Source organism: Pinus tabuliformis, chromosome 5_2 (genome assembly GCF_031772625.1).
Source record: "Pinus tabuliformis cultivar Carrire ecotype Pingquan chromosome 5_2, CPIR1, whole genome shotgun sequence".
In the NCBI taxonomy this organism is placed as follows: Eukaryota; Viridiplantae; Streptophyta; class Pinopsida; order Pinales; family Pinaceae; genus Pinus; species Pinus tabuliformis.
Window position 1 is genome coordinate 345,716,944 of NC_142306.1, and position 26,083 is coordinate 345,743,026.

Genomic DNA, 26,083 nt, shown 5'->3' on the forward strand with positions numbered 1-26,083 from the left:
TGGCCTATACCAAAGGACGTGGCAGATATTAGGTCCTTTATGGGGTTAGCAGGTTATTATAGAAGATTTGTCGAAGGCTTTTCGAGGGTAGCATACCCTATCACCTCTTTGCAAAAGAAGGGAAAAGTATTCAAGTGGACCTCAGAGTGCCAGAAGAGCTTTGAACAGCTCAAGCACTTACTCACTACCGCACCTGTATTAAGTATAGCTGATCCTAATAAGGATTACGTGGTTTGCACGGATGCAAGTAAAGAAGGTGTGGGAGGGGTGCTGATGCAAGAAGGAAGAGTCATTGCTTATGAATCTAGGAAGCTGAAAGAGCATGAGCAGAAATACTCTGCTTACGACTTGGAGCTGGCTGCTGTCATTCATGCCCTGAAAATGTGGCGGCACTACCTTTTGGGCAGAAAATTTCTGTTACTAACAGACCATCACAGCCTAACAAACTATTTCAGTCAACCCACTTTAAACACAAGGCAAGCTCGTTGGGCTGACTTCTTAAGTGGATTCGACTTTGAAATTAAGCATTTAAAAGGGAAGGAGAACCGAGTGGCTGATGCATTAAGTCGAAAGGTACAATGCTTGTGCAAAATTTCAGTTAGTGAATGGCAGAATACTTTATTGGAAAGGATAAAAACAACAGCTGAATGTGATGTTGTGTACCAGCAAATTAAACAGCGAATACAGCAACTTCCTGGTAAAGAAGCACAACAGGGGCATGAGCTGGATGATGCCGGAATGCTGTATTTTAACAAGAAGTTGTATGTACCCAATGAGGATAGTGTTAAGAAGCTGATTCTGGATGAATTTCATACCAGCCATTATACCGGGCATCCGGGCTACCAGAAAATGGTCACCGCCCTTCGAAAAGAATACTTCTGGCCAAAAATGAAGAAGGAGATAGCTGAGTATCTAGCACGATGTCTAGAGTGTCAGCAGATTAAGGCAGAACATTTGCATCCAGCGGGGCTGTTACAACCCCTACCCATTCCGGAATGGAAATGGGAGACTATCTCCATGGATTTTATAACTGGACTGCCTAAAACAAAGAAAAATAATGATTCCATTATGGTAGTAGTGGATAAGCTGAGTAAGGCAGCACACTTCATACCTGTGCAATCGACATATAAGGCTGTGCAAATTGCTCATATTTTCATGCAAAATGTTTTCAAATTGCATGGACTTCCGAAGGTGATTATCTCCGATCGGGATGTCAAGTTTACATCAACCTTTTGGAGGACATTGTTTGCAGAACTGGGAACCCAGCTTAACTTTAGCACAGCTTATCATCCCCAAACAGATGGCCAAACTGAACGAGTAAATCAGGTTGTGGAGGACATGCTGAGAGCCTGCGTTATGATGAAGCCAACCCAATGGGAGGACTATCTCCACCTGGTCGAATTCGCCTATAACAATGGGTATCACTCCTCAACCCGGATGAGTCCTTTTGAGGTTATGTACGGGCGGAAGTGCCGCACACCCGCAAGCTGGGGTGGACCAGAGGACAAGTTGCGAATTGGTCCTGATATGCTCAAAGAGATGGAGGATACGGTAAAGAGGGTGCGTGCCAACTTAAAAGCCGCTCAGGATAGACAGAAAAGTTTCGCTGATCGAAAGAGAAGATTCAAGGAATTCCAGGTTGGGGATCATGTATTTGTAAGAATCCAACCAAGAAGGAGTACCTTGCAGTGGAGCGGATGTGCCAAACTAGCACCTCGCTACTTTGGACCTTTTCAGATCTTGGCAAAAGTGGGGCCGGTAGCTTACCAACTTGCTCTACCAAGCCATATTAGGATTCACAATGTGTTTCACGTATCTGTATTAAAGCAATACGTTTACGATCCTAAACATGTGATTCAATGGCAGAATGTTCGGGTAAGGATTAATCTGGTCACTATAGATAAGCATTGTTTCTAAGCTGAAAAATAATTAAATTTATTGCTGATTGCAGGTCGAGCCGGAAGGCGAGGTTCTGGTCGAACCACTGACCATTCTAGACCGGAGAGAAGTGCAGCTGCGGAAACGGGTTATTTCCCAAGCTAAAGTGCAGTGGCAGCACTATGGACCAGAAGAGGCCACTTGGGAGGATGAGGAACTCCTTAGAGAAGCTTACCCAAACTTGTTTAAAGGAGACAGACATCGGGACGATGTCCAATCTCAGGAGGGGGAGATGTAATGACTCCAGATTTATGTAAATTTGAAAGTTTACTGTGGTAAAAGACTAATACAGTTGTTGTTATGTTTTAAACAAAACTGTGGCAAACTATTTTGATTAAGTAATTTAAATATTTTCTTTGGAATTGCTGGCAGCCTCTAAGAGGTGAATCTTAAAGAAAATGATCAGTTGTGATAACTGATGGAACTACCCTCCAAAACAGGAAAAGTCCTGACTGAGGGGATTCTGTGCTGTGAGGACAGACAAGGGAAAAAGTTAATCTTTCTCCAAGAAAAGGAAAAGGAAGAAAGAGGAAGAGGGTTAAGTCTGGTTAGGACCAGATAACCTGGCACAAAGAGTGCACAAACTCTGTTGAGGGCTGGAGGCCTGCAGGATGGCTTGGGGGGAGAATTCCGTCTGAGGAATGGATCTCATGGCTGGGTGGAGAGCGAAATCAAAGCTCAGGTGACTTATTTGTTTGAACAAAACCATTTCTGACAGTGGTAATCAGGTACGGTTCCAAACTGGTAGTCCCTGATAAGAAAAGTAATGTGCATGAAAGTTACAATAAGTTAAATAGGAAAAGACTGTTTATTTCCTGAATATTGTAGCAATGGATAGCATAACGTACAATTGGGAAACTTTGAAAAGAAAGACTGTCTGTTAACGGACCCGGTCCGAGTTAGTACCCAGATAGAGTAAACGGTATGGAAATATCGAAACAAGGATTGTATATGAGTACAAAGTAGTCTTACCCAGGACCCAGTCCCGACCTAACCCTATTAGCCAAGGGGTTATTAATCAAAACTAACAGACACTGGAACAATTAAACAATAGTAAATCCTTTAACCTGTAGTCTGGTGTGAATGCCGTGGAACGGCATTCGAATGAGGGTTTATACCTCTGTGATAAAAGAAAGACACCGACTGTAGTCGGAAGTAATCTCGCGACAGAGTAATGATGAGCCGGTAGATAACCTAGGTTATTAATAAACCGTATATGTCCAACAAATAACTCTGCGCAGAGAGCGTTGGTGAATGGAGGAATAAAGAACCATACATTTCATTAAAGAGTTGCTACCGAGTCTCAGTGCTTGCGTTATAAACCCAAAACAAATCTGTGTTACAGAGCTATATCTGAGTACAGACAGAATATATTCCAAGTTCTGTGTAATATAGTGACAAGAATAATAACAGATATGAATAACCCAAGGTTCGATGTCTTATAGCAACAGAAGATGACTGTGGAAGCACATATCCAGAATTAATGCATGCAAGCAAAATGGAATACATTTATATCAAACCCGAGACGGGAGCATGTAGCTGGAAATGAATCATAGCCTTTTTAATTTAGAAAGAAACCTGTGCATGCGAGCAAAAATGAAATATAACGCTGTTAAGACAGAGAGCCTGTACATGCAAACTGTAACGACAGATAACCATAATAATCAAAGAGACTGCGCGAAAGAACAGAAATCATGTATGAAGAGTAGCCCTTTCCACAAGGAAAAGGGGTTATCTGTTTAACATTAATCATTCGCCAAAGTTACATTAAATCGACCGGTGAATAAGAGTATTTAGAAATACAGAGATTATGACAAGGATTATTATTATAGCTTGACATTGCCGAGGCGAATGCCGTTCAGGGATAGATAAAACCTTGACAAAAATGTAAACCCTAAGTCTCTGTTCATGAGTAATGGACATTCAAACGAATAACAACTCAATACATTAACGAAAATGCCTGAGGGCTGAAGAGTTCATGACAACACCGAACGGTGAAATATTAACATAAACATATCAATACATTTGTATAAGGGAACAAGCCCAATATATTCATGACTATATCTGCGCGTGAAGGCCAGATCTGAAATCATGCAACCACATTAATTAATCCAAGTCTGCCGCTAGGCGGTTCTGTATTACAAACGAAAAGAAAACATGTCGGGTATAATAAACCCAGAACCGCTCTGCAATCAAAAACGTTTAAACCGGACAGCACAGTCATAACCTATCTATGCAATGAGATAACTGCAAGGGTTCTCCACAGAGAATACCCGGTAGCGAAATGAGAAGACCATAGTGAAAACAGAGATCTGCATCAGACCATACAGAGTAATTCATAACTGTAACCTTGAACCATACCAAGTAGATAGGCTTCAACTGCCGAGATTCATACCTGGTGTCGCTGGAGGATTGTTTGCAGAGCAAGTCACCGTGGGATCCGGCTGAAGCATAGCAAGAGCGGCTGTATAAAACTTGACAGGGGAAACGTAAAGACTGTAAGTAACAAACCAGTGATAACCAAGCCGTTAAACAAATACAAGACTAAGAGAAACATCGTTAATACCTGCGAGGTTTGTTTGTGAGCGGAATACAGCTCTGGAGCATAGCAGGTTGCAGTAATGAGTTTGTTGGAAGTGAGCTCGAGGAGAAACATTGAACCAGCCCGCAAAGGCTGCAGACATCAAATGACTTTAACACGGTGAATGGACGCTTAAATATCACCGATAAACCTTGAAAGATCTCCAGCCCTCCGATCTCCGGAAGAGATCCGGGCCGTTGAAGTATGGCGGGAGTCGCTGGCGGGGAGATCAAAATTGGCATTACCAAGGAGTCACATGGCTGGAGAAACCAGGCCATGCCACCTGCCCCGGAAGGACGGACCGTCGTAAAGGCAAGTATGATCTGTCACCGGATGAGTACTGCGGCGGGACCATAAAAGCCCACGCCCATTAATACAGTGCCGTTGAATATCTTTGGTAGATGTGGAGTATGAACAGTGCTTAAATCAAACCATAGTGCTAATAGGTGTGATGCCGCGTGGTGAATACAACATAGATCCATAGCATAGAACTCAAACCAACGATATACGTGGATATGGGTTCACAAAACTTTAATTAATGCGTGCCAAATGTTTATTGTTTTATATATTCCAATTAACGCATGCCAATGATACATAGGCTTATGAAATACCTGTAATTTATAGTTATAAAGTGTAAGTGCGCATATAAGACAGGATCATAATATGGTGAACCTTAAGCTAAAAGGGTTGACATGTATATATTTTAAAAAAAAAAAATATGTATATGTAAAGTAGGTGTGACAACTAAAGTTTAAAAATTTTAAATTATTAACGTTATTTAAAATTATTAGTATTAAAATTAATGAAATATTGTTATTTATTTACAATATTATTACTTTTTATTATTTATTTTTAATATTTAATAATATTATTTATTAATATCATTAATAATATTTATTTTATTATTACTATATTTTCTCATGGCTTTACCACAAGTCATTATTTGGGAACTTTCAATATGGCAAAAAGCTTTAAAAGAAAGTTCCATAACTAACCATGATGTTGTGACCGCTGTTAACGAGTGTTGTATTAGATTCCGCGATGTATGCCTATGTCCCGATTAATTCTGGCTTTTCTCTTCACTATATCGATCGAAGATTGAAACCTCCTGTTCCCGCAGGCCTTCCATTCGCCTTTGAGTTGCCCCAGGGAATAGAAATTAAAATTATGAATCCGATGGATTAATCATTACTATTGAATCTCTCAACTCAATGGGGACTCCACTATTTTCTAGTTTCTTGTAAGGCTTATTTCATATCAAAATCTTTTCTACATTTGAGAATAAAGAAATAAAGGATATTTCTTTTATTGGTCAAACGCTCTTTTGACCACAACTCTAAGAGCAATTAAATGATTTTCTAATTTCTTGTAAGGGTTATTTCAACTCTAAGAGCAATTAAATGATTTTCTAATTTCTTGTAAGGGTTATTTCAAGGGACTATATCAAAATCTTTTCTAAAAGAGATTTCTTTTATTGGTTAAACACTCTTTTGACCACAACTCTAAGAGCAATTAAATGACTTTCTAGTTTCTCGTAAGGGTTATTTGAAGGGACTATATCAAAATCTATTCTACATTTGAGAATAAAGAAATAAAGGACACTGTCTTTATTGGTCAAATACTCTTTTGGCCACAACTCTTAGAGCAATTAAATATTTTTTTGGGTAGACGATAACTTCAAAAACTACTTTATCATTCACTTCTTTTATTATGGCTGTATAGCCACAAGTTAATTAGTAACGGTTTCACTTCTTTTATTATGGTTTTATAGACACAAGTTAATTAGTAACGGTTTAAAATTATATGGTACAATTAACTCAGTATAAGTCTAAGTTATTTTTATCGCCATTTTTAAAAATACGATGACAATAACTTTTTTTAAATGAGAAAGAAACCCTGCTTGGTAAATATCTTGAAAAAGTTATGGATATAAAGAGTAAAAGTAAAAATTATTAGTTTTTAAAACTTCGGACTACTAACACTCATAATGAATAACATTTATGTTTGAAAGACACTAACACTAAATATTTTTGACAATGCAAACATCATGTCTCGTTAAAATTGTTTATTTGATATTTATTTGATATTTGAGATAATGAAGGCTTCTAAGATATTACTTCCTATCTTTAATAACAAGGATATATTACTACTTACAATTCTCCAAAACTTGGCAAGTTCGAACATAAAGAGATTTAAGATTTCAATTTTTTTATTTATATGTTGTGGATTTTTTCTTTCAATAAAAATCTTCTACGACCTGTTATTTGTCATTTTTTAAAGACTTTCTTTAATAGATTGATATTCATTATCATATTAAAACCTAATAATATTTTTTTTCTTCCCCGATGGTGGTTTTGTTATAGTGGAAGGGCGGTATTGTAACGCCCCCTTGTTACCTTGCGCGATTGTTGGGCTCTCTTTATGCCTGTGCTGGAGAATGCACAGTTCCATGAGCATCCTTGTTTTAAGAATGTTTCATCACAGAAAGTTTGTCATGAGCCCGTTGTTCCAGATTTTTATTAAAAATCTTTGTGGGAAAACAAAAACTATATGGGTTAAAAGCTCTTCTATTGTATGCTATGAAAAGCAGTCTATTGAAGTTGTATTCGGCATATCATATTGTTTTCAAAGTCCCCAATTCAAAGAAAACGTAGGAACTGGAACGAAATGAGAAACTACAGCGGGAACGAAATGAGAAAGGACAGGAAAGTGAAACATAGTTTGGAGATTTCGCATTCAAGAAAACAGGAGAGAAAAAAAATAAGGAAAATGTAGAAAATAGAAAACAAAAATTTCATTTATATAAGTGAAATTGTAATAAGCACATTTATGATATCACTAATTATCTAGATAGTCTCTCTTATTGGAATTGAGCACTTTAATAATTTTACTAAATAATGGTTTAAATTTAAAGATGCAAGTATATTCTCGTAGTTGCCACAATATCAATGGATTGAATTCACACCACTAACTTTCGTGCACATCTAAATCTCATGATTAAATAGGATTAACCATAATGGGAAGACTACAAGATGTAACACACAACTTACACATACACTAGGCATAGTAGTGGGAAGGTGCATTTCTTAATAAGATGATCATCATTTTCAAACCAATGGTAAGGCATGTCCAATTCTAAATAACAGGTGTCCATAAGTTAAAAACTAACTTAGGAAGGTAAAGGGCCTTTTCTCTTAACAAGATGTTTAACACTTCTTTAAATTGCCTTGTCAAATAACCTATTATACATTTAGTTAAAAAGGATAAATTTTCCTTAATCTCTTTCTTATTAAGCTTGAAACATATGTTATCATTTAATCTTTAGTTCTTTCCGTGGAAATAAACTTTGTGAATGCAACTATATTCACAATCTTTTAGAATGAAAAGTTACAATGCCAACTAATTTGTATTTTTTTTAAGAAAGATTATTTCGAGTATGAATAAGTTTTTTTGGCATTCACTCATTTTATGAATCTCTTCATTTCAATTCACATTTAATAATTTATTTTGAGTTGATTTATATTTTTCATAGTGCCAACTATTACAAGCTATCTTATTGTATATTTTTTTTCCTATCTTGAAAACATTCTTTCTTTATCCATATCAAAAGATTTCATAAAATTGTATATATTTACACATAGGTAAATTTCATTATTTTTCCATAATTTACTTTATATAATTTTTTTAATAACTATTTTTCGTTTCATCTATGTTTAAAAGGAAAAATTTAACAACTAAAGAGATTTGAAAAGTTTATCCTAATTATTAAATTTACCATTTAATTAAATATTCTCTTATATTAATTTTCAATAAATATAATCACTTTATACCATATACAAATAGTAGAGAATCCCTCATTACTAAATTCACCATTTAATTAAATATTATCTTATATTATTTTCCAATAAATATAATCACTTTATACTATATACAAATAGTGGAGAAAGCTTTAGATAAACAATAATTAGATACACTATTAAAACACACCAAATATTAATTTATAGCAATTACTCATTCTCTCTCCATGGGAATCTCCATAGTTCATTACACTTATTCTGAATCTTTCTTGTGAAAATAATGTGTAGATTTGGAGCATATAAATTATGTAATTATAAAATTACTTCAAATATAATATAAAATATAATTAGATATTGAGATAAACTAATGATGAAATATTATGAATATGTAGATATTGGAATAAAATAATGAAAAATGCGTTGAATATGCATATGTAGATATTGATATATAATGAGATGTAAATATATAATAAATTAATGATTATGAAGTTTTTAAGTTGTTAGAAAAATTAATTTAAAGAAAGGACAAATTAATTTTTGAGTTTATGAATGAACTAATATATTAATAAAAAATGATATTGAATTTTTATTTAGTGTAAGATTAAAAGAAAACAAAGGTTAAAGGTAATAGTGTATATATTTTTAATTATTTAAAAATTTTGAGTGATAAGAGGGATAATGTGTATATTATTAATTATTTAAAAATTTCAGCTATAAGAAGGATAGTGATAGTGATAGTGATGAAATATTTTTCTACCAATTTAAAATTTAGATATGAAAGTATAGTATATGTTTTTTTGGGATTTAATTATCTCCGGATAAGATGATCATTCATTTAAAACCATTGGTGACATGTGTCCAATTCCAAATAACAAGTGGTCAGTAATTTCTTTAAATTGTACATCAATTTCACCCTTTCCTGTTGTTAATAATAACTCCAAAAAACAGGTGTTTGTAGTTTCATTATCTTGTCCATCAATTTCACCATTCATGATCTTAATAATAGCTCTGCCGCTCCATCTCTCATTGTAACATGGAAGAATAATAGAATAACTCAGCCACTTCATCTTGGATTGTAACCTTGAGGAATAATAGAATAACTCCGCCACTCCATCTTGCATTACAACATGGAGGATTAATAGCAACTTGAGCATTTCAAATTACCATTAAATATTTATTGTACCTATTATTCATTACCATTTCATCTATTATAAGCAAAGGCTCTGTGGATGCATGCATTTCTTAGTGCTTGAGTTGTTGGAATTGTTGAAGAAATACTCTAAAAGTTGCAGAAAAGATTAGTGAACGATTTGAAGTGGCTTCTCTTCAATTCTGTTTGCTAAAAAAACTACACAATCTTTCATATCCTTCATTTTCCCTATCTAGTATTTTTCAGTTTAAGATGCCCTGGAGAAACCTTTTGGTTGAGAATAATAATGGTAGCTGCAAGAATTATAATTCATTTATCATGAGCTACCGCAGTAGATGGTGATAGGGGAATGTGGAGAAGAACTGTAGTTTTCTTTTAGAATAATTTTATTGCATTTTCTTTTGTCAAAAAAGATAAAAATAAACAGAGTTAGCAGTGCCTCAAATCACCCCCTTTACATTTTTAAATTTATAATTCAACACCTCCGGATCCTGAGAGGTACACAGTCGAGGCACCGTTTTTTTCTCCATGGCCTCCATAAACCCTAGGGCCCCCTACATTGGAAGTGTGGCTTCGTGGCCAAATGGATCCGGGTTGAAACTCGGCACAACCGAGTGGCTGTCCGAGTGGGCTATAAAGTTGAGCCTTTCCTTCATCTCCCATACATCGGTACCTCCTCGGCCAGAGTTCAACCCTGTTCGAATCACTGTGATCATCATGCACATTCTCACACAGCCAATACACAGTCCGTTCAGGCCTCCTCCTATATATGCCAAAGCTACGTGGCATATTCTTGAAACATTTACGGAGTCACTCCACGAACATATATCGACTTGCAAACCCTTTGCCTCTTTTTCTGGTTGCAGCCATTTTGCTTGTACTGCCTATTCTTTGCACCTTTTGAGTTACTCTTTCCTTGGAAATAAAGAGTAGCTAGCTTCATACATGCCCCAAGATTTCATTTGGTTTATTTTATTTTTATTTTTAAATAAGGTAGATTTGATATTACTATCTTGAATTAGCATAAATTTGGAGCATTCTGTAAAAAAAAATTGAGATCATTGGGGGACGGAAATCAATTACAGATTTTAATTTGAATGGGGTTTTAAAACTTATTAGTTTAAACTTTAAATATATATCTAAAGATTTCATAAAAGTGCATATATTTACACATAGGTAAATAGCTATTTTTCCATAATTTACTTTATATATAATGTTTCTAGTAATTATTTTTTGTTTTATCTATTTTTAAAAGGAAAAATTTAACATTTAAAGAAATTTGAAAATCTTATCCCTAGTTATTAAATTCACCATTTAATTGAATATTCCTTTCTATTATTTTCCAATAAATATAACCAATTTATACTATATACAAATAGTCCAGAATCTCACATTACTAAATTCACCATTTAATTAAATATTCTTTATATTGTTTTCCAATAAATATAATCACTTTATACTATATACAAATGGTCAAGAAAGTTTTATAAACAATAATTAGATACACTATTAAAACACTCCAAATATTAATTTATAGAAATTACTCTTTCTCTCTCCATGGGAATCACTTGTTCCAAATCGTTCTTGTGAAAATAATCTGTAGATTAGGAGCATATAAATTATGTAATTATAAAGTTACTTCAAATATAATATAAAATATAATTAGATATTCAAATAAACTAATGATGAAATATTTTGAATATGTAGATATTGGAACAAAATAATGAAGAAATGTGTTGAATATGCATATGTAGATATTGATATATAATATCATAATTTAATGGTTATGAAGTATTTTTGTTAGAAAAATTAATTTACAGGAAGGACAAATTAATTTTTTAAATTAACTTTTGAGTTTATGGCTGAACTAATATATTAATAAAAAATGATAAGGGATTTTTATTTAGGGTAACATTAAAAGAAAACAAAGGTTTAAGGTAATAGTGTGTATATTTTAAATTATTTGAAAATTTTCAATGATAAGAGGGATAGTGTGTATATTATTAATTATTTAAAACTTTTCACTAATAAGAGGGATAGTGGTAGTGATAGTGACAGTGATGAAAGATTTTTTTATCAATTTAAAATTTAGATATGAAAGTATAGTATATGTTTTTTTTGGATTTAATTATCATGAATTTAATTTTTCTATTATTAACAGTCATATTCATCTTGGAGAAAAAAATTGGAGGATTATTAGTTACTTGGAAATGTATTAATAACTCTTTTCCAAATGAATAATAGCATTGGGGCCAACACAACCTACATCTTCTGGTCATTCTTCTAGCCTACCAATGTATATGCCAAAAAAAATAAGGTATAAGGGACACCCTTATGTGACTCCTATATAGCATTTAATTTCTTCCAACCAACCCTTTGTAGTCCTAAGTTTAACATCAACCCTCAATTCAGAAGAAACCATTATCTCTTTGAGCTTCTTGGATAACTTTATCTTAAAACCTATACAAAAAATTAAACATCAGGGATATAAAGGATAATTAAACAATAGTTCACCTATCTAACTATAAATAATGTATTTGAAATTTTAAAAAACGTTATTGCAAAATTATAAAATTTGAAAAAAAAAATGTCATCAATTTATTTGTAAATTATAATTATTATGATTAAATATATACCATTTATAATATTCCTTGGAGAGTTGAGAGTTAAATGAACAATGCGGGTTGATTACGGGAGGGCAGGAGAAGGTTGAGGTGCGAAAGCGTTACAGGTTGTGGAAGCAGGGTTAACCATGGAGGGGAGCGGAGGAGGGAGCTTCACTCCCTCCTACAAGGAAGCAGTAGCCAATAAAAGTAAGAAACCACCAGATAGAGGCAGAGGGAAAACAGAGGAAGGAAGGAGAAATAGGGAAGAGGATGCAGAAGGCTCCAAATCCGAGGAGAATGAGGGCACAAGAGACAAGGAGAAAACTGACAAAAAACAGGGAACAAAAGACAAAAATTAGAAGGGACCCTGTAAACCCAAGGAAGAAATCACTCCTAGAATAGTATTAAACAACCTAGAGCTACAGGGATATAAAGAGCACAAGTAGAATAGAAATTAAAATTATGAATCCGATGGATTAATCATTATTATTGAATCTCTCAACTCAATAGGGACTCCACTAATTTCTAGTTTCTTGTAAGGCTTATTTCATATCAAAATCTTTTCTACACATGAGAATAAAGAAATAAAAGAGATTTCTTTTATTGGTCAAACGCTCTTTTGATCACAACTCTAAGAGCAATTAAATGATTTCCTAATTTTTTGCAAGGTTTATTTCAAGGGACTATATCAAAATCTTTTCTAAAAGAGATTTCTTTTATTGGTTAAACACTCTTTTGACCACAACTCTAAGAGCAATTAAATGATTTTCCAGTTTCCTGTAAGGGTTATTTGAAGGGACTATATCAAAATCTTTTCTACACTTTGAGAATAAAGAAATAAAGGACACTGTCTTTATTGGTCGACAAAAACTCTTTTGACCACAACTCTAATAGCAATTAAATATTTTTTGGGTAGACGATAACTTTAAAAACTACTTTATCATTCACTTCTTTTATTATGGTTTTATAGCCACAAGTTAATTAGTTACGGTCTAAAAATTATATGGTACAATTAACTCAGTATAAGTCTAATCATCGCCTCGCTCTCATTTTAAGGGTTATTTTTATCGCCATTTTTAAAAGTACGATGACAATAACTTTTTTTAAATGAGGAAGAAATCCTGCTTGGTAAATATCTTGATAAAGTTATAGATATAAAGAGTAAAAGTAAAAATTATTAGTTTTTAAAACCTCGGACTACTAACACTCATTATGAATAACATTTATGTTTGAAACACAACACTAAATATTTTTGACAATGCAAACATCATGTCTCGTTAAAATTGTTTATTTGACATTTGAGATAATGAAGACTCCTAAGATATTACTTCCTATCTTTAATAGCAAGGATATATTGATTATTAACTTTATTATTACTTACCATTCTCCAAAACTTGGCAAGTTCGAACACAGAGAGATTTAAGATTTCAATTTTTTTATTTATATGTTGTGGATTTTTTCTTTTAATAAAAGTCTTCTACGACCTGTTATTTGTCAATTTTTTAAAGACTTTCTTTAATAGCTTGATATTCATTATCATATTAAAAGCTAATAATATTTTTTTCTTCCCCAATGGTTGTTTTGTTACTGTGCAAGGGCGGTATTGTAACGCCCCTTTATTACCTTGCGTGATTGTTGGGCTCTGTTTATGCCTGTGCTGGAGAATGCACAGTTCCATGAGCATCCTTGTTTTAAGAATGTTTCATCACAGGAAGTTTGTCATGAACCCGTTGTTCCAGATTTTTATTAAAAATCTTTGTGGGAAAACAAAAACTATATGGGTTAAAAACTCTTCTATTGTATGCTACAACTCTTCTATTGTATGCTATGTAAAGCAGTCTATTGAAGTTGTATTGGGCATATCATATTGTTTTCAAAGTCCCCAATTCAAAGAGAAGGTAGAAACTGAAACGAAATGAGAAACTATAGCGGGAACGAAATGAGAAAGGACACGGAAAGTGAAACATAGTTTGGAGATTTCACATTCAAGAAACCAGGAGAGAAAAAGATAAGGAAAATGTAGAAAACAGAAAATAAAAATTTCATTTATATAAGTGAAATTGTAATAATCACATTTATGATTTAACTAATTACATAGTTTCTCCTATTGAAATTGGGCACTTTAGTAATTTTACTAATGGTTTAAATTTGAAGATGCAAGTATATTTTGGTAGTTGCCACAATATCAATGGATTGAATTCACAGCACTAACTGCATATCTAAATCTCATGATTAAACCTTGTTTAAATTAATTTTTTACAAAGCTTCATTAAAAATTTACCATGCCATTTGTTAATTGACACCTGTAAGGATTAACTATAATCCGAAGACTACAAAATGTAACACACACCTTGCACATACACTTGACATAGTAGTGGAAAGGTGTATTTCCTAATAAGATGATCATCATTTTCAAACAATCGATAACCTGTGTCCAATTCTAAATAACAAGTGTCGTTAAGTTAAAAACTAACTTTGGAAGGTAAAGGGCCTTTTCTCTTAACAAGATGTTTAACACTTCTTTAAATTGCCTTGTCAAATAACCTATTATACAAAAGGAGAAATTTTCCTTAATCTGTTTCTTATTAAGCTCGAAAACATATGCTATCATTTAATCTTTAATTTTTTCAGTGGCAATAAACTTTGTGAATGCAACTATATTCACATTTTTTTAGAATGAAAATTTACAATGCCAATTAACTTGTATTTTTTTTAAGAAAGATTATTTCGAGTATGAATAAGTTTTTTTGGCATTCACTCATTTTATGAATCTCTTCATTTCAATCGACATTTAATAATTTATTTTGAGTTGATTTATATTTTTCATTGTACCAACTATTACAAACTATCTTATTGTATATTTTCGTACCTATCTTGAAAGCATTCTTTCTTTATCCATATCAAAAGATTTCATAAAATTGTATATATTTACACATAGGTAAATTTCACTATTTTTCCATAATTTAATTTATATATAATGTTTTTAATAACTATTTTTTGTTTCATCTATGTTTAAAAGGAAAAATTTAACATTTAAAGAAATTTGAAAAGCTTATCCCTAATTATTAAATTTTCCATTTAATTAAATATTCTCTTATATTATTTTCCAATAAATATAATCACTTTATACTATATACAAATAGTCCAGAATCCCTCATTACTAAATTGACCATTTAATTAAATATTATCTTATATTATTTTCCAATAAATATAATCACTTTATACTATATACAAATAGTCGAGAAAGCTTTAGATAAGCAATACTTAGATACACTATTAAAACACTCCAAATATTAATTTATAACAATTACTCATTCTCTCTCCACGAGAATCTGCATAGTTCATTACACTTATTCTGAATCTTTCTTGTGAAAATAATCTGTAGATTTGGAGCATATAAATTATGTAATTATAAAATTATTTCAAATATAAAAATAAAATATAATTAGATATTGAGATAAACTAATGATGAAATATTATGAATATGTAGATATTACAATAAAATAATGAAGAAATGTGTTGAATATGTATATGTAGATATTGATATATAATGAGATGTAAATATATAATAAATTAATGATTACGAAGTTTTTAAGCGGTTAGAAAATTTAATCTAAAGAAAAGACAAATTAATCTTTTAAATTAATTTTTGAGTTTAATCTAAAGAAAAGACAAATTAATCTTTTAAATTAATTTTTGAGTTTATGGATGAACTGATATATTAATAAAAAAATAATAAGGGATCTTTATTTAGTGTAAGACTAAAAGAAAACAAAGGTTAAAGGTAATAGTGTATATTATTAATTATTTAAAAAATTTCAGTGATAAGAGGGATAGTGATAGTGATAGTGATAGTGATAAAATATTTTTCTAACAATTTAAAATTTAGATATGAAATATAGTATATGTTTTTTTGGGATTTAATTATCTCTCAATAAGATGATCATCTCTTTCAAACCATTGGTGACATGTGTCCAATTCCAAATAATAGTTGTCAGTAGTTTCTTTAAATTGTACATCAATTTCACCATTTCCTGTTGTTAATAATAACTCCAAAAAACAAGTGTCTGTAGTTTCATTATTTTGTCCATCAATTTCGCCATTCATGATCTTAATAATAACTTTGCCACTCCATCTCTCATTGTAACTTGGAAGAATAATAAAATAACTCTGCCACTCCATCTTGGATTGTAACCTTGAGGAATAATAGAATAATTCTCCCACTCCATCTTGGATTACAATGTCGAGAAATAATAGCAACTTGAGCATTTCAAATTATCATGAAATATTTATTGTACCTATTATTCATTACCATTCCATCTATTATAAGAAAAGGCTCTGTGGATGCATGCATTTCTTAGCGCTTGAGTTGTTGGAATTGCTGAAGGAATGCTCTAACAGTTGCAGGAATTGCTGAAGGAATGCTCTAACAGCTGCAGGAAAGGTTACTGAACGATTTGAAGTGGCTTCTCTGGAGTTATATCTACTAAGAAAGGTGCACAATCTTTCCTACCCTTTATTTTCCCTACCTAGTATTTTTCAAGGTTTCCTTCAAGATACACTGGAAGAACCCTTTTGGTTGAAAATGATAATGGTAGCAGCAAGAATTATAATTCATTTATCATGAGCTACGGGAGTAGAGGGTGATAGGGGGATGTGCAGAAAAACTGTAATTTTCTTTTAAAATAATTTTATTGTATTTTATGTTGTTAAAAAAAAATAAATAAACATAATTAGCAGTGCCCCAAATCACCCCCTTTACATTTTGAAATTTATAATTAAGCACCTCTGTGGACCCTGAGAGGCGTACACAGTCGAGGCACCGTTTTTTTCTCCATGGCCTCCATCAACCATAGGGCCTCCTACATTGGAAATGTGGCTTTGTCACATACCCCGGTAACCTCGCATGTAAAAGTAGGGAGTTAGAATTTTTTATACAATTACCACAAGTAATTAATCAATTCATAACTCCACAAATCATCATTAACCATTAGATATACTATTTGTTAGTACATCAAGTAAATTGCCATCAAAGACAGTAAGTTTCATAACCACTGCATAACCTTTAACCACCACTGTAATAACATAAACTGTCTCATGAATCCTTGCATCCATTTCTTGATATCCTTAACCATATTAGATAATCATGTACTAAGACATTATGGTTGTCACATCAAATAAAGAACCATCATCATCAAGGACTCATCATTATCAACGGACACAAAAGGCAATCACACCATTTGAACACCAATTTACCCTGGAAACCCCGTAGGGTGAAAACCAACAAACGTTTAATCTTATTATTAAACGCTCGTGAGGGTTTTCACCCCTCACTCAATGGCTTATAAGGGATTCCATCCCTTAACCATTGTCATAAAATCGTTACAATGAATTATCATTAAGTTGTCATATAACCAGCTAAAGCTAATACAATTTCCATGTAATCTTCCACTTACATACCGCCACATGCAACATTCCTTGTGGCATAATTGTTCTAGCAATGGACAATATTGCAGCTTGAACTCATCTGCATGGACGAATAATCCTTTCCTGCCAATGTTAAACATCACTTTCCTTTGGCACCAACCGCCATCGTTTCCTGTCAATGTAGTTGTCAACAAGCTTTGGCAACAATATTAGATACATTATTAATCATTTATTAAACAACCTGTAAAAGCAATCTCTTAACACCTACTCATCTGCATGAGCAAGCATGACATACTAATTAACTAGTACATATATTCAAGTAAATTCTTGTTCTACTTGTCACAAAGCTTATTCACACTAATGCATATTTCTCTCTAAGAGATCTAACCATTAGTTTTACAAGTCCATGTTTCCCTTTGAAACATATAACCCATTAGTTATGTTTAAATACAGGTAATAAACTATTGTTTCTGCGCCTTTGCACATGCGTTCCTTCACATAGTTATTTTTCAAGAAACTATTAAAGATACCCTATATTTATGGATAAACATCAAGAAACCATAAAAAGGTGAATCTAGCCTCTTATGCGCCAAAATCAAGAAGTCGTTCCTACTCATACATAAAGTCTTCATTTCATCACTTCTCTCATTACTTCTGTCATCTGCGTATTCTTTAGCTCAAAAATAATCCTTAACCCAAACCATTCAACACTAGCAACTAAAAATCCTAAAAACACGTGCTTTGTAATGGTTTGTTTACATTTCCTTTGGCTGGATTATTGAATTAGCCTTCACGTAAACATCAACCTTTGTGAATCTAGTTTTGACTTGGACCACCGTAAAATGTGGGTAGAATATATAATAAAACAATCCAGTCCTCGGCAAAATCAATAAGAAATGATACCGTGGATTAGGCATTCATTTTAAACATGCGTGAGCAGTCATTTTGTAACAGTTTATCTTGTTTCTCATAAGGATGATGGTATTTAGAGCCACAATTGCTCGAAATTTCCCCATGGGCCTAGCGTATATTACGTTTAACTCACATAAGTCTATGCATTTTAATAACATTTTCCCATTATAAAAAGAAATATGGTATTTCCACACGATATTCATATCGAGGTTTGGTTTTATAATGCATGGACCTGTATAATGATGGTGTTTTATGTATTATTACATTTCCCACGAATCTACGGTGACAGAGACTATTCCTTAACGATGTCTCACGATATGGCCTTAGTTCTGCAGGCTGATGACTTCTTATCAACAGCAGTGTTCCAGAATGACCATCTTTCTTTTCTTGATTCAATAGGACATAAACAACCGAAACTCGACAACAAGAAATTGCGGGAACAACTTCCCTCAAGATAACACTCAGCAGAGATTTCCAATGATTAGCCCATCATTGATAGCACACCATGCAGGTATACGATGGGCTTACGGCATTGTGATTTTGTTTACATATTTCAAAATAATAAAGCTTAGAAAAAGATATGAAGGCAAAGCGGCTGACTGCAGTGGTGACTGCGAACAAATAAACGACAGCTTCACCTCACACGCTAAACGGATCCTAATAGAGAAATTTACAAATTCTCTCAATCCTGCTGGCTCCACACTATACTAGGCTCCGAAAACAGTTGAGAGACTCAAAACAACAGGCAGTTATAATTTACATAACAATGCCCTCAGCGTAATTAAAGAAAAGATGAAAGTCATTCATCATCGCATCTTTGCTAAGACTGGTTAGTCTCTTGGCGAATATAATAACATGCACATATTTTTAATTCAAAAGAATCGAGCAAGATACTTATCTTTCCCTTGCAGCCTCCACACCGCATGATCCCGATGTCAAAACCGCTCTTCGGTCTTCTTCTTCATTCTGTTACACCATTGTAAATATTCCAGCCATTTCTCCGAGAAGCCATCCCCCCCCCATCCTTGGAGAGCGCCCTCAAACCTCGCCTTAATGCAGGAATTCCCATCGGATGTGGAGCTTGAGGGGAAGGTGGTTATCTCAACCATCTCTCCAGAAGCCTAACCGTCCGATCAATACACTCCGATCGCACGGGGAGAAACTATACAAATGTCAAAGGGACGAGAAGCTTCCCTTCGTTCCGTTCCATGGAAATCAAGAATCGGTTCAATAACTGATTCGTAAGTTTTGTAACTTAGAATTACTTTTTACTCAGGATAGTTACAATAGGTATATGACAGGCTTCGTGGCCAAATGGATTCGGGTTGAAACTCGGCACAACCAAGTGGCTATAAAATTGAGCCTTTCACTCATCTCCCATTGGCTGCCTCGTCGGCCAGATTTCAACCCTGTTCGAATCACTGTGATCATAACGCACATTCTCACACAGCCACTTCCAGGCCTCCTCCTATATATCCCAAAGCTACATGGCATATTCTTGAAACATTTACCTAGTCACTCCACAAGCATATATCGACCTACAAACCCGACCTACAAACCCTTTGCCTCTCTTTCTGGTTGCAGCCATTTTGTTTGTACTGTGTGTTATTCTTTGCACCTTTTGAGTTACTCTTTCCTTGGAAATAAAGAGTAGTTAGCTTCATACATACTCCAGGATTTCATTTCGTTTATTTTGTTTTTCTTTTTTAAATAAGGCAGGTTTGATATCACTATCTTGGATTTGCATAAATTTGGAGCATTCTGTAAAAAAAAATAAAGATTATTGGTGAACTGAAATCAATTACAGATTTTAATTTGAATGGGGTTTTAAAACTTATTAGTTTAAACTTTAAATCTATATTAAAAGATTACATAAAATTGCATATATTTACATATAGATAAATATCGTTATTTTTAGATAATTTACTTTATATATAATGTTTTTAGTAACTATTTTTTGTTTCATCTATTTTTAAAAGGAAAAATTTAACATTTAAAGAAATTTGAAAAGCTTATCCCTAATTATTAAATTCACCATTTAATTGAATATTCTTTTATATTATTTTCCAATAAATACAACCAATTTATACTATATACAAATAGTCCATAATCCCACATTACTAAATTCACCATTTAATTAAATATTCTCTTATATTATTTTCCAATAAATATAATCACTTTATACTATATACAAATAGTCGAGAAAGTTTTATAAACAATAATTAGATACACTATTAAAACACTCCAAATATTAATTTATAGCAATTACTCTCTCTCTCTCCACGGGAATATGCATAGTTCATTACACTTATTTTGAATCATTCTCGTGAAAATAATATGTAGATTATGAGCATATAAATTATGTAATTATAAAATTACTTCAAATATAATTAGATATTCAGATAAACTAATGATGAAATATTGTGAATATGTAGATATTGGAATAAAATAATGAAGAAATGTGTTGAATATGCATATGTAGATATTGATATATAATATCATAATTTAATGGTTATGAAGTTTTTATGTTAGAAAAAATAATTTACAGGAAGGACAAATTAATTTTTTAAATTAATTTTTGAGTTTACGGGTGAACTAATATATTAATAAAAAATAATAAGGGATTCTTATTTAAGGTAACATTAAAGGAAAACAAAGGTTTAAGGTAAAAGTGTGTATATTTTAAATTATTTGAAAACTTTGAGTGATAAGAGAGATAGTGTGCATATTATTAATTATTTAAAAAATTTCACTGATAAGAGGGATATTGGTAGTGATAGTGATAGTGATGAAAGATTTTTTTATCAAGTTAACATTTAGATATGAAAGTATAGTATATGTTTTTTTGGATTTAATTATCATGAATTTAATTTTTCTATTATTAACAGTCATATTCATCTTGGAGCAAAAAATTGAAGGATTATTAGTTACTTGGAAATGTATTAATAACTCTTTTCCAAAAGAATAATAGCATTGGGGCCAACACAAACTACATCTTCCCGACATTCTTCTAGCCTATCAATGTATATGCCAAAAAAATAAGGTATAAGGGACACCCTTACTTGACTCCTATATAGCATTTAATTTCTTCCAACCAACCCTTAGTAGTCCTAAGTTTAACATCAACTCTCAATTCAGAAAAAACCATTATCTCTTTGAGCTTCTTGGATAACTTTATCTTAAAACCTATGCAAAAAAATCAAAATCAAGTATATAAAAGATAATTAAACAATAGTTCACCTATCTAATTATAAATAATGTATTTGAAATTTTAAATAACGTTATTGCAAAATTATAAACTTTGAAAAAAGAATGTCATCAATTTATTTGTAAATTATAATTATTATGATTAAATATATACCATTTAAACCTAAAATTTTCCCACCAAAAGAATTATGTTTGAGATTTCTTATGCAACCATGGCATCACTCTACATGGACCAATGAAGAAAAGGGATGGATTTCGTATTTTAAAAGGTCAAAGTTCTTTAAAGGGAGCATTGTATGAAATTGAGAACTACACTAAATATCATAATTATTTTAACGATCGTTGTAATTTTATAATTGTTCATATTTTCTTAGGAATTTAATAATTGTTCATATTTTGGATAATTGTGTATTTGAAACCATTCAAAAACAATATTAAAACAATCACAAAATGTGCTCAATAAATATTTCAAGGCTAATTTTAAAATTTATTCCATAGAATTAAGGAGTGTCACACTCGAAAGGAATTGCAAGAAAAGCACTTCAAGCAAAACATTGCATTGGGATGATATATTAATGAAGGGATAATATATTAAATTAGAGTGTTGTAGTGAATATATAAGATAACAATATCTTAAAGAGAATATTTGGTGATTACATCATAATAAAGTGGGTTGAAAACCATAGAAAGGTAGCATTAAGAAGTCATTTGAAAGACAACATTAAAACCAATACAAAGGCTAACATATAATTAAAGTATACTTATAGATTATATCTAAATATATTTTATTGTTGCATTTAATTGTAGTGGATTGGAGGAATATATCAAATTTGGTGGATGGATATTAAAGTGTGCTTATAGATTATATTCAAACACATTTCGTTGTTGCATTTAATTGTAACGGATTGGAGGAATATATGGAATTTGGTGGATGGATATGAAAGGAGTGCATGGAAAAATATATTAAATGTGTTGTGAATTAGGAAATTTAACATAAGTAGCATTAGATTTCATAATATTTATTAATTTAACTTCCATATACCACATAATCATATTCATGTAGATATTAATGTAGTCCGTTACAATGATTAAGTTGTGGTATTAATGCAGTACATTACAAGGATTACCTTATGATATCACAATCTATTTTTTTTATTAATAAATAAGTAAAATGATTTTAGATCAATTTTGAATACGAAAAAAATAATATATAAGAATGTGTTGTTTTAGAAATTTAATAATATAATTTTAATTTGATATTTATTGAATCAACAAAAATTTGTCAAATTCCAACCAAGACTTCCAAAACATCTATGTTTTAAAAAACTCATTAAAAATATTTATAAATATATAAAATAAAGATAATAATACAGTGTTAAGATTAAGATCAATCTATACATCATTATTTTTTAAAACAATGAAAACATATAGACTTAATTATTTTAGAAACACATTTTCTTAATGGTTAAGAACATTGAAATTGTAATTATTATGATTACTGTATGATTATTAATTACATTATTAAATAAGAAACACTATCTTAATAAATATTAAGAAATTCAAATAATTAAAAAAATTATAAATATATAAAATTATGTTGAAAAATCTCACAAACTTAAAATAGATTAGATTTTTTATTAATGAAATTTACCAATATTTATTAATTTAACCTCAATATACCCCATAATCATAATCACTTGGATAACGAAATCCAAGTTTTTTGCTAGTTGATAATGTCAAATCTTATATGTGTTTGGTTACTTGAGTGAGGAAATTTTGTTGGATTCAATAAAAGGGTGTGAGGTATAATTATGAATATTTACATGTGTAAAAATTTCATTGTTTAATAAACAAATACAAGTTTTAAATGTAATTGGTTGTTATTAATATTATAGGAATTTGGATAATGTATACATGTTTAGTTGTAATGTATTAATTTAAATAATTGAATGTATTTAATATGTTATTGAGAATTGTTTAAACATTTTTTTTTACTTTTTTTTTGAAATAAATTGAATTATATAATTATACAAGAGAATAATGAAAAAACTCTTCTCATTATATTACATACATATTATAATATGTTAGCAAAATAAGGTATGGATTTTATAAAATCATATTATAAAAAATTGTATTAAATCTCTTAGTGTAAACTTTTTTTTAATTGTTGCATAAATTATAATTACCAAAAAAACATTGTATAATAAAAATATGTAGAAGAATAGATTAATTAAATAAATAAAATCTTTTCAATTTTTTTAAATAAACTTTAAATACCTTACTTAATATATTTTTAAATTTAGCCCACAGGGCTTTGGATTGACGGTGAATGGGTGTGCTGTTAAGTCACTCCTTGCGATAGGTCACTGGTTCAATTCCCCGTGGGTAATTAGTTTAGTCTTAGCCTAGAAAATATATATATATATATATATATATATATATATATATATATATATATATATATATATATATATATATTTTTAAATTCGTGTTGTTAGATTTTCTATTGTTTATAATTTGGAAAAAATTGTTTGGAATTACAAGTAAATTTGAGTTGTAAACTCTTCACAATTAGAGTCTATGCCCTCAAAAAATCATTTTAAACAATAAAAATTAAGATTGAGTCAACAAAAAATTGTCAAATTCCAACCAAAAATTCCTAAACATCTAGGTTTTAGACAACCCATTAAAAATATTTATAAATACATAAAATAAAAATAATAATCCAGTGTTAAGATTAAGATCAACTTATATATCATTATTTTTTAAAACAATGGAGACATATATAATTAATTGTTTTATAAACACATTTTCTTAATGGTTAAGCACGTTTAAATTATAATTATTATGATTACTGGATGATTAAAAATTTCATTATTAAATAAGAAATACTATCTCAGTAAAAATTAAGAAATTCAAATAATAATAAAAAGTTATAAATATATAAAATTATGTTGAAAAATATCACAAACTTAAAACATACTACATTTTTTATTATTTAAATTTCCTAATATTTATTAATTTAACCTCCATATACCACATAATCATAATCATGTAGATATTAATGTAGTCAATTACAAGGATTATCTTCTGATATTAACAACCTATTGTTTTACTAATAAATAAGTAAAATGATTTTAGATTAATTCTAAATATGAAAAAATTAATATATAAGAATGTGTTGTTTTATAAATTTAGTAATATAATTTTAATTTGATATTTTTGGATTCATTATGGTTAAGTCAACAAAAATTTGTCGAATTCCAAGCAAAAATTATTTAGGTGGTTATTACACCTAATCACAATTGACAATAGTTAATTATGATTCACATTACATACATAATTAAAACATATAACTAAAATAAATTCACTACTATACAAAACAAGTAGCCATGTGATCTTGAATCTAGAAAAAAAAAAGTTGTTCCCCAACTATTTTTTATTAGTTAAAATTTCACTCTTACACAACCATTAACATTTTTTATCCTTAACACAATGGAAAATTGTGTAGTCCAACAAAAACATAACATGGTGTTTTCTAGGCAATTTTTTGTTGGCATTATGAATTAGGTGTTGTCCTTCATGGCAACCTACCTAATGAGTTGTTCTTATTTGATATTATAAATATATTTGTAGAAACATTATAGCATCAATATTAAACATAGACCTTAATATAAACATAATTATAGTTTTACTAACATTAATAATCTTGTATTATAGAGATTAGGTTTAAAAACTTGTGGAATTGTGTTCGGTGTCATAATAATGTTATGATCGCTCATTTTATTTTATAAAATGTATATATGTGAAGTTTTTTTGTATGTGTAAATGGTAAATTATGTAGGTTTGTTACTTTTAATTTTATTCAACATTAAATTGTTTTTTTGATATCAAATGTGTTTTTCTTTTACTGTTAGGTGATTTCATTGTTTGATCATGGATCCATCTATTTGGAGTTGTCTTCCATTCAAATTTCTTGAAATTTTCTTCCTGTGGCTCCCTTTATCGATTGTGATAAAGTTTAGCATTTTTTGTAAGAAATGGAAGAATGTTTTGCAAAACCCTTCTTTCTTGTTACTTTGCAAGAATGTCTCTACAAGCGAATTTGGATTTCTTGTTCCTTTCCTCAATAATGAAGACAATTATTTTGCTGCTCAATACCTTAATCAGAATGGGCACATATCTCAGTTTCATTTGTGATTCATAGATTCAAGATACAGAGTAGAGTGTATTGTTGGACCAATGGTGATTCTATCCTTACGAATAGAATTCTCCCATACACATAACTATTTTGTAACGAATCCATTTACAAAGGCATTTAAAAACATAGGGTCAATATGAATTAGAGACTAGGGATTCATTTCATTATTGGAAAATGTAAGTAGCATAAAATATGTCTGGGTTGTTCTAGAACATATGTATGACAAAATGGAGTCTAAATTTTATGTTTGCAATAGTCTTCATA

At 31.0% G+C, this 26,083-nt stretch overlaps 1 protein-coding gene across 5 annotated transcripts; it reads right to left on the reverse strand.

Moving 5' to 3' along the window:
* Positions 1-3,913: 3,913 nt before the first annotated feature.
* Positions 3,914-4,801, reverse strand: LOC149158907 (uncharacterized). 5 transcript variants are annotated; one of them, XM_089433407.1, is made up of 4 exons: positions 4,505-4,801; positions 4,334-4,402; positions 4,212-4,250; positions 3,914-4,021 (listed from the first exon to the last, which is right to left on the reverse strand). In XM_089433407.1, the coding sequence occupies exons 1-4, from the start codon at positions 4,795-4,797 to the stop codon at positions 3,997-3,999; spliced, it is 426 nt and encodes a 141-aa protein (XP_089289533.1). In that variant the 5' UTR covers positions 4,798-4,801; the 3' UTR covers positions 3,914-3,996. The 5 variants fall into 5 exon arrangements, with proteins under 5 accessions (XP_089289533.1, XP_089289534.1, XP_089289535.1 ...); XM_089433408.1 differs by having other exon boundaries at positions 3,914-4,071; XM_089433409.1 differs by having other exon boundaries at positions 4,334-4,412; positions 4,505-4,716.
* Between the last annotated feature and the right edge of the window lie 21,282 nt (positions 4,802-26,083).

Coding starts and splice junctions, on each gene's coding strand:
- LOC149158907 (XM_089433406.1), bottom strand. CDS start 4,797: ATGGCCTGGTTTCTCCAGCCATGTGACTCCTTGGTAATGCCAATTTTG. Junction 4,403..4,504: donor CTCACAAACAAACCTCGCAG/GTATTAACGATG, acceptor AGTTTTATACAG/CCGCTCTTGCTATGCTTCAG. Junction 4,251..4,333: donor CAATCCTCCAGCGACACCAG/GTATGAATCTCG, acceptor GGTCTGATGCAG/ATCTCTGTTTTCACTATGGT.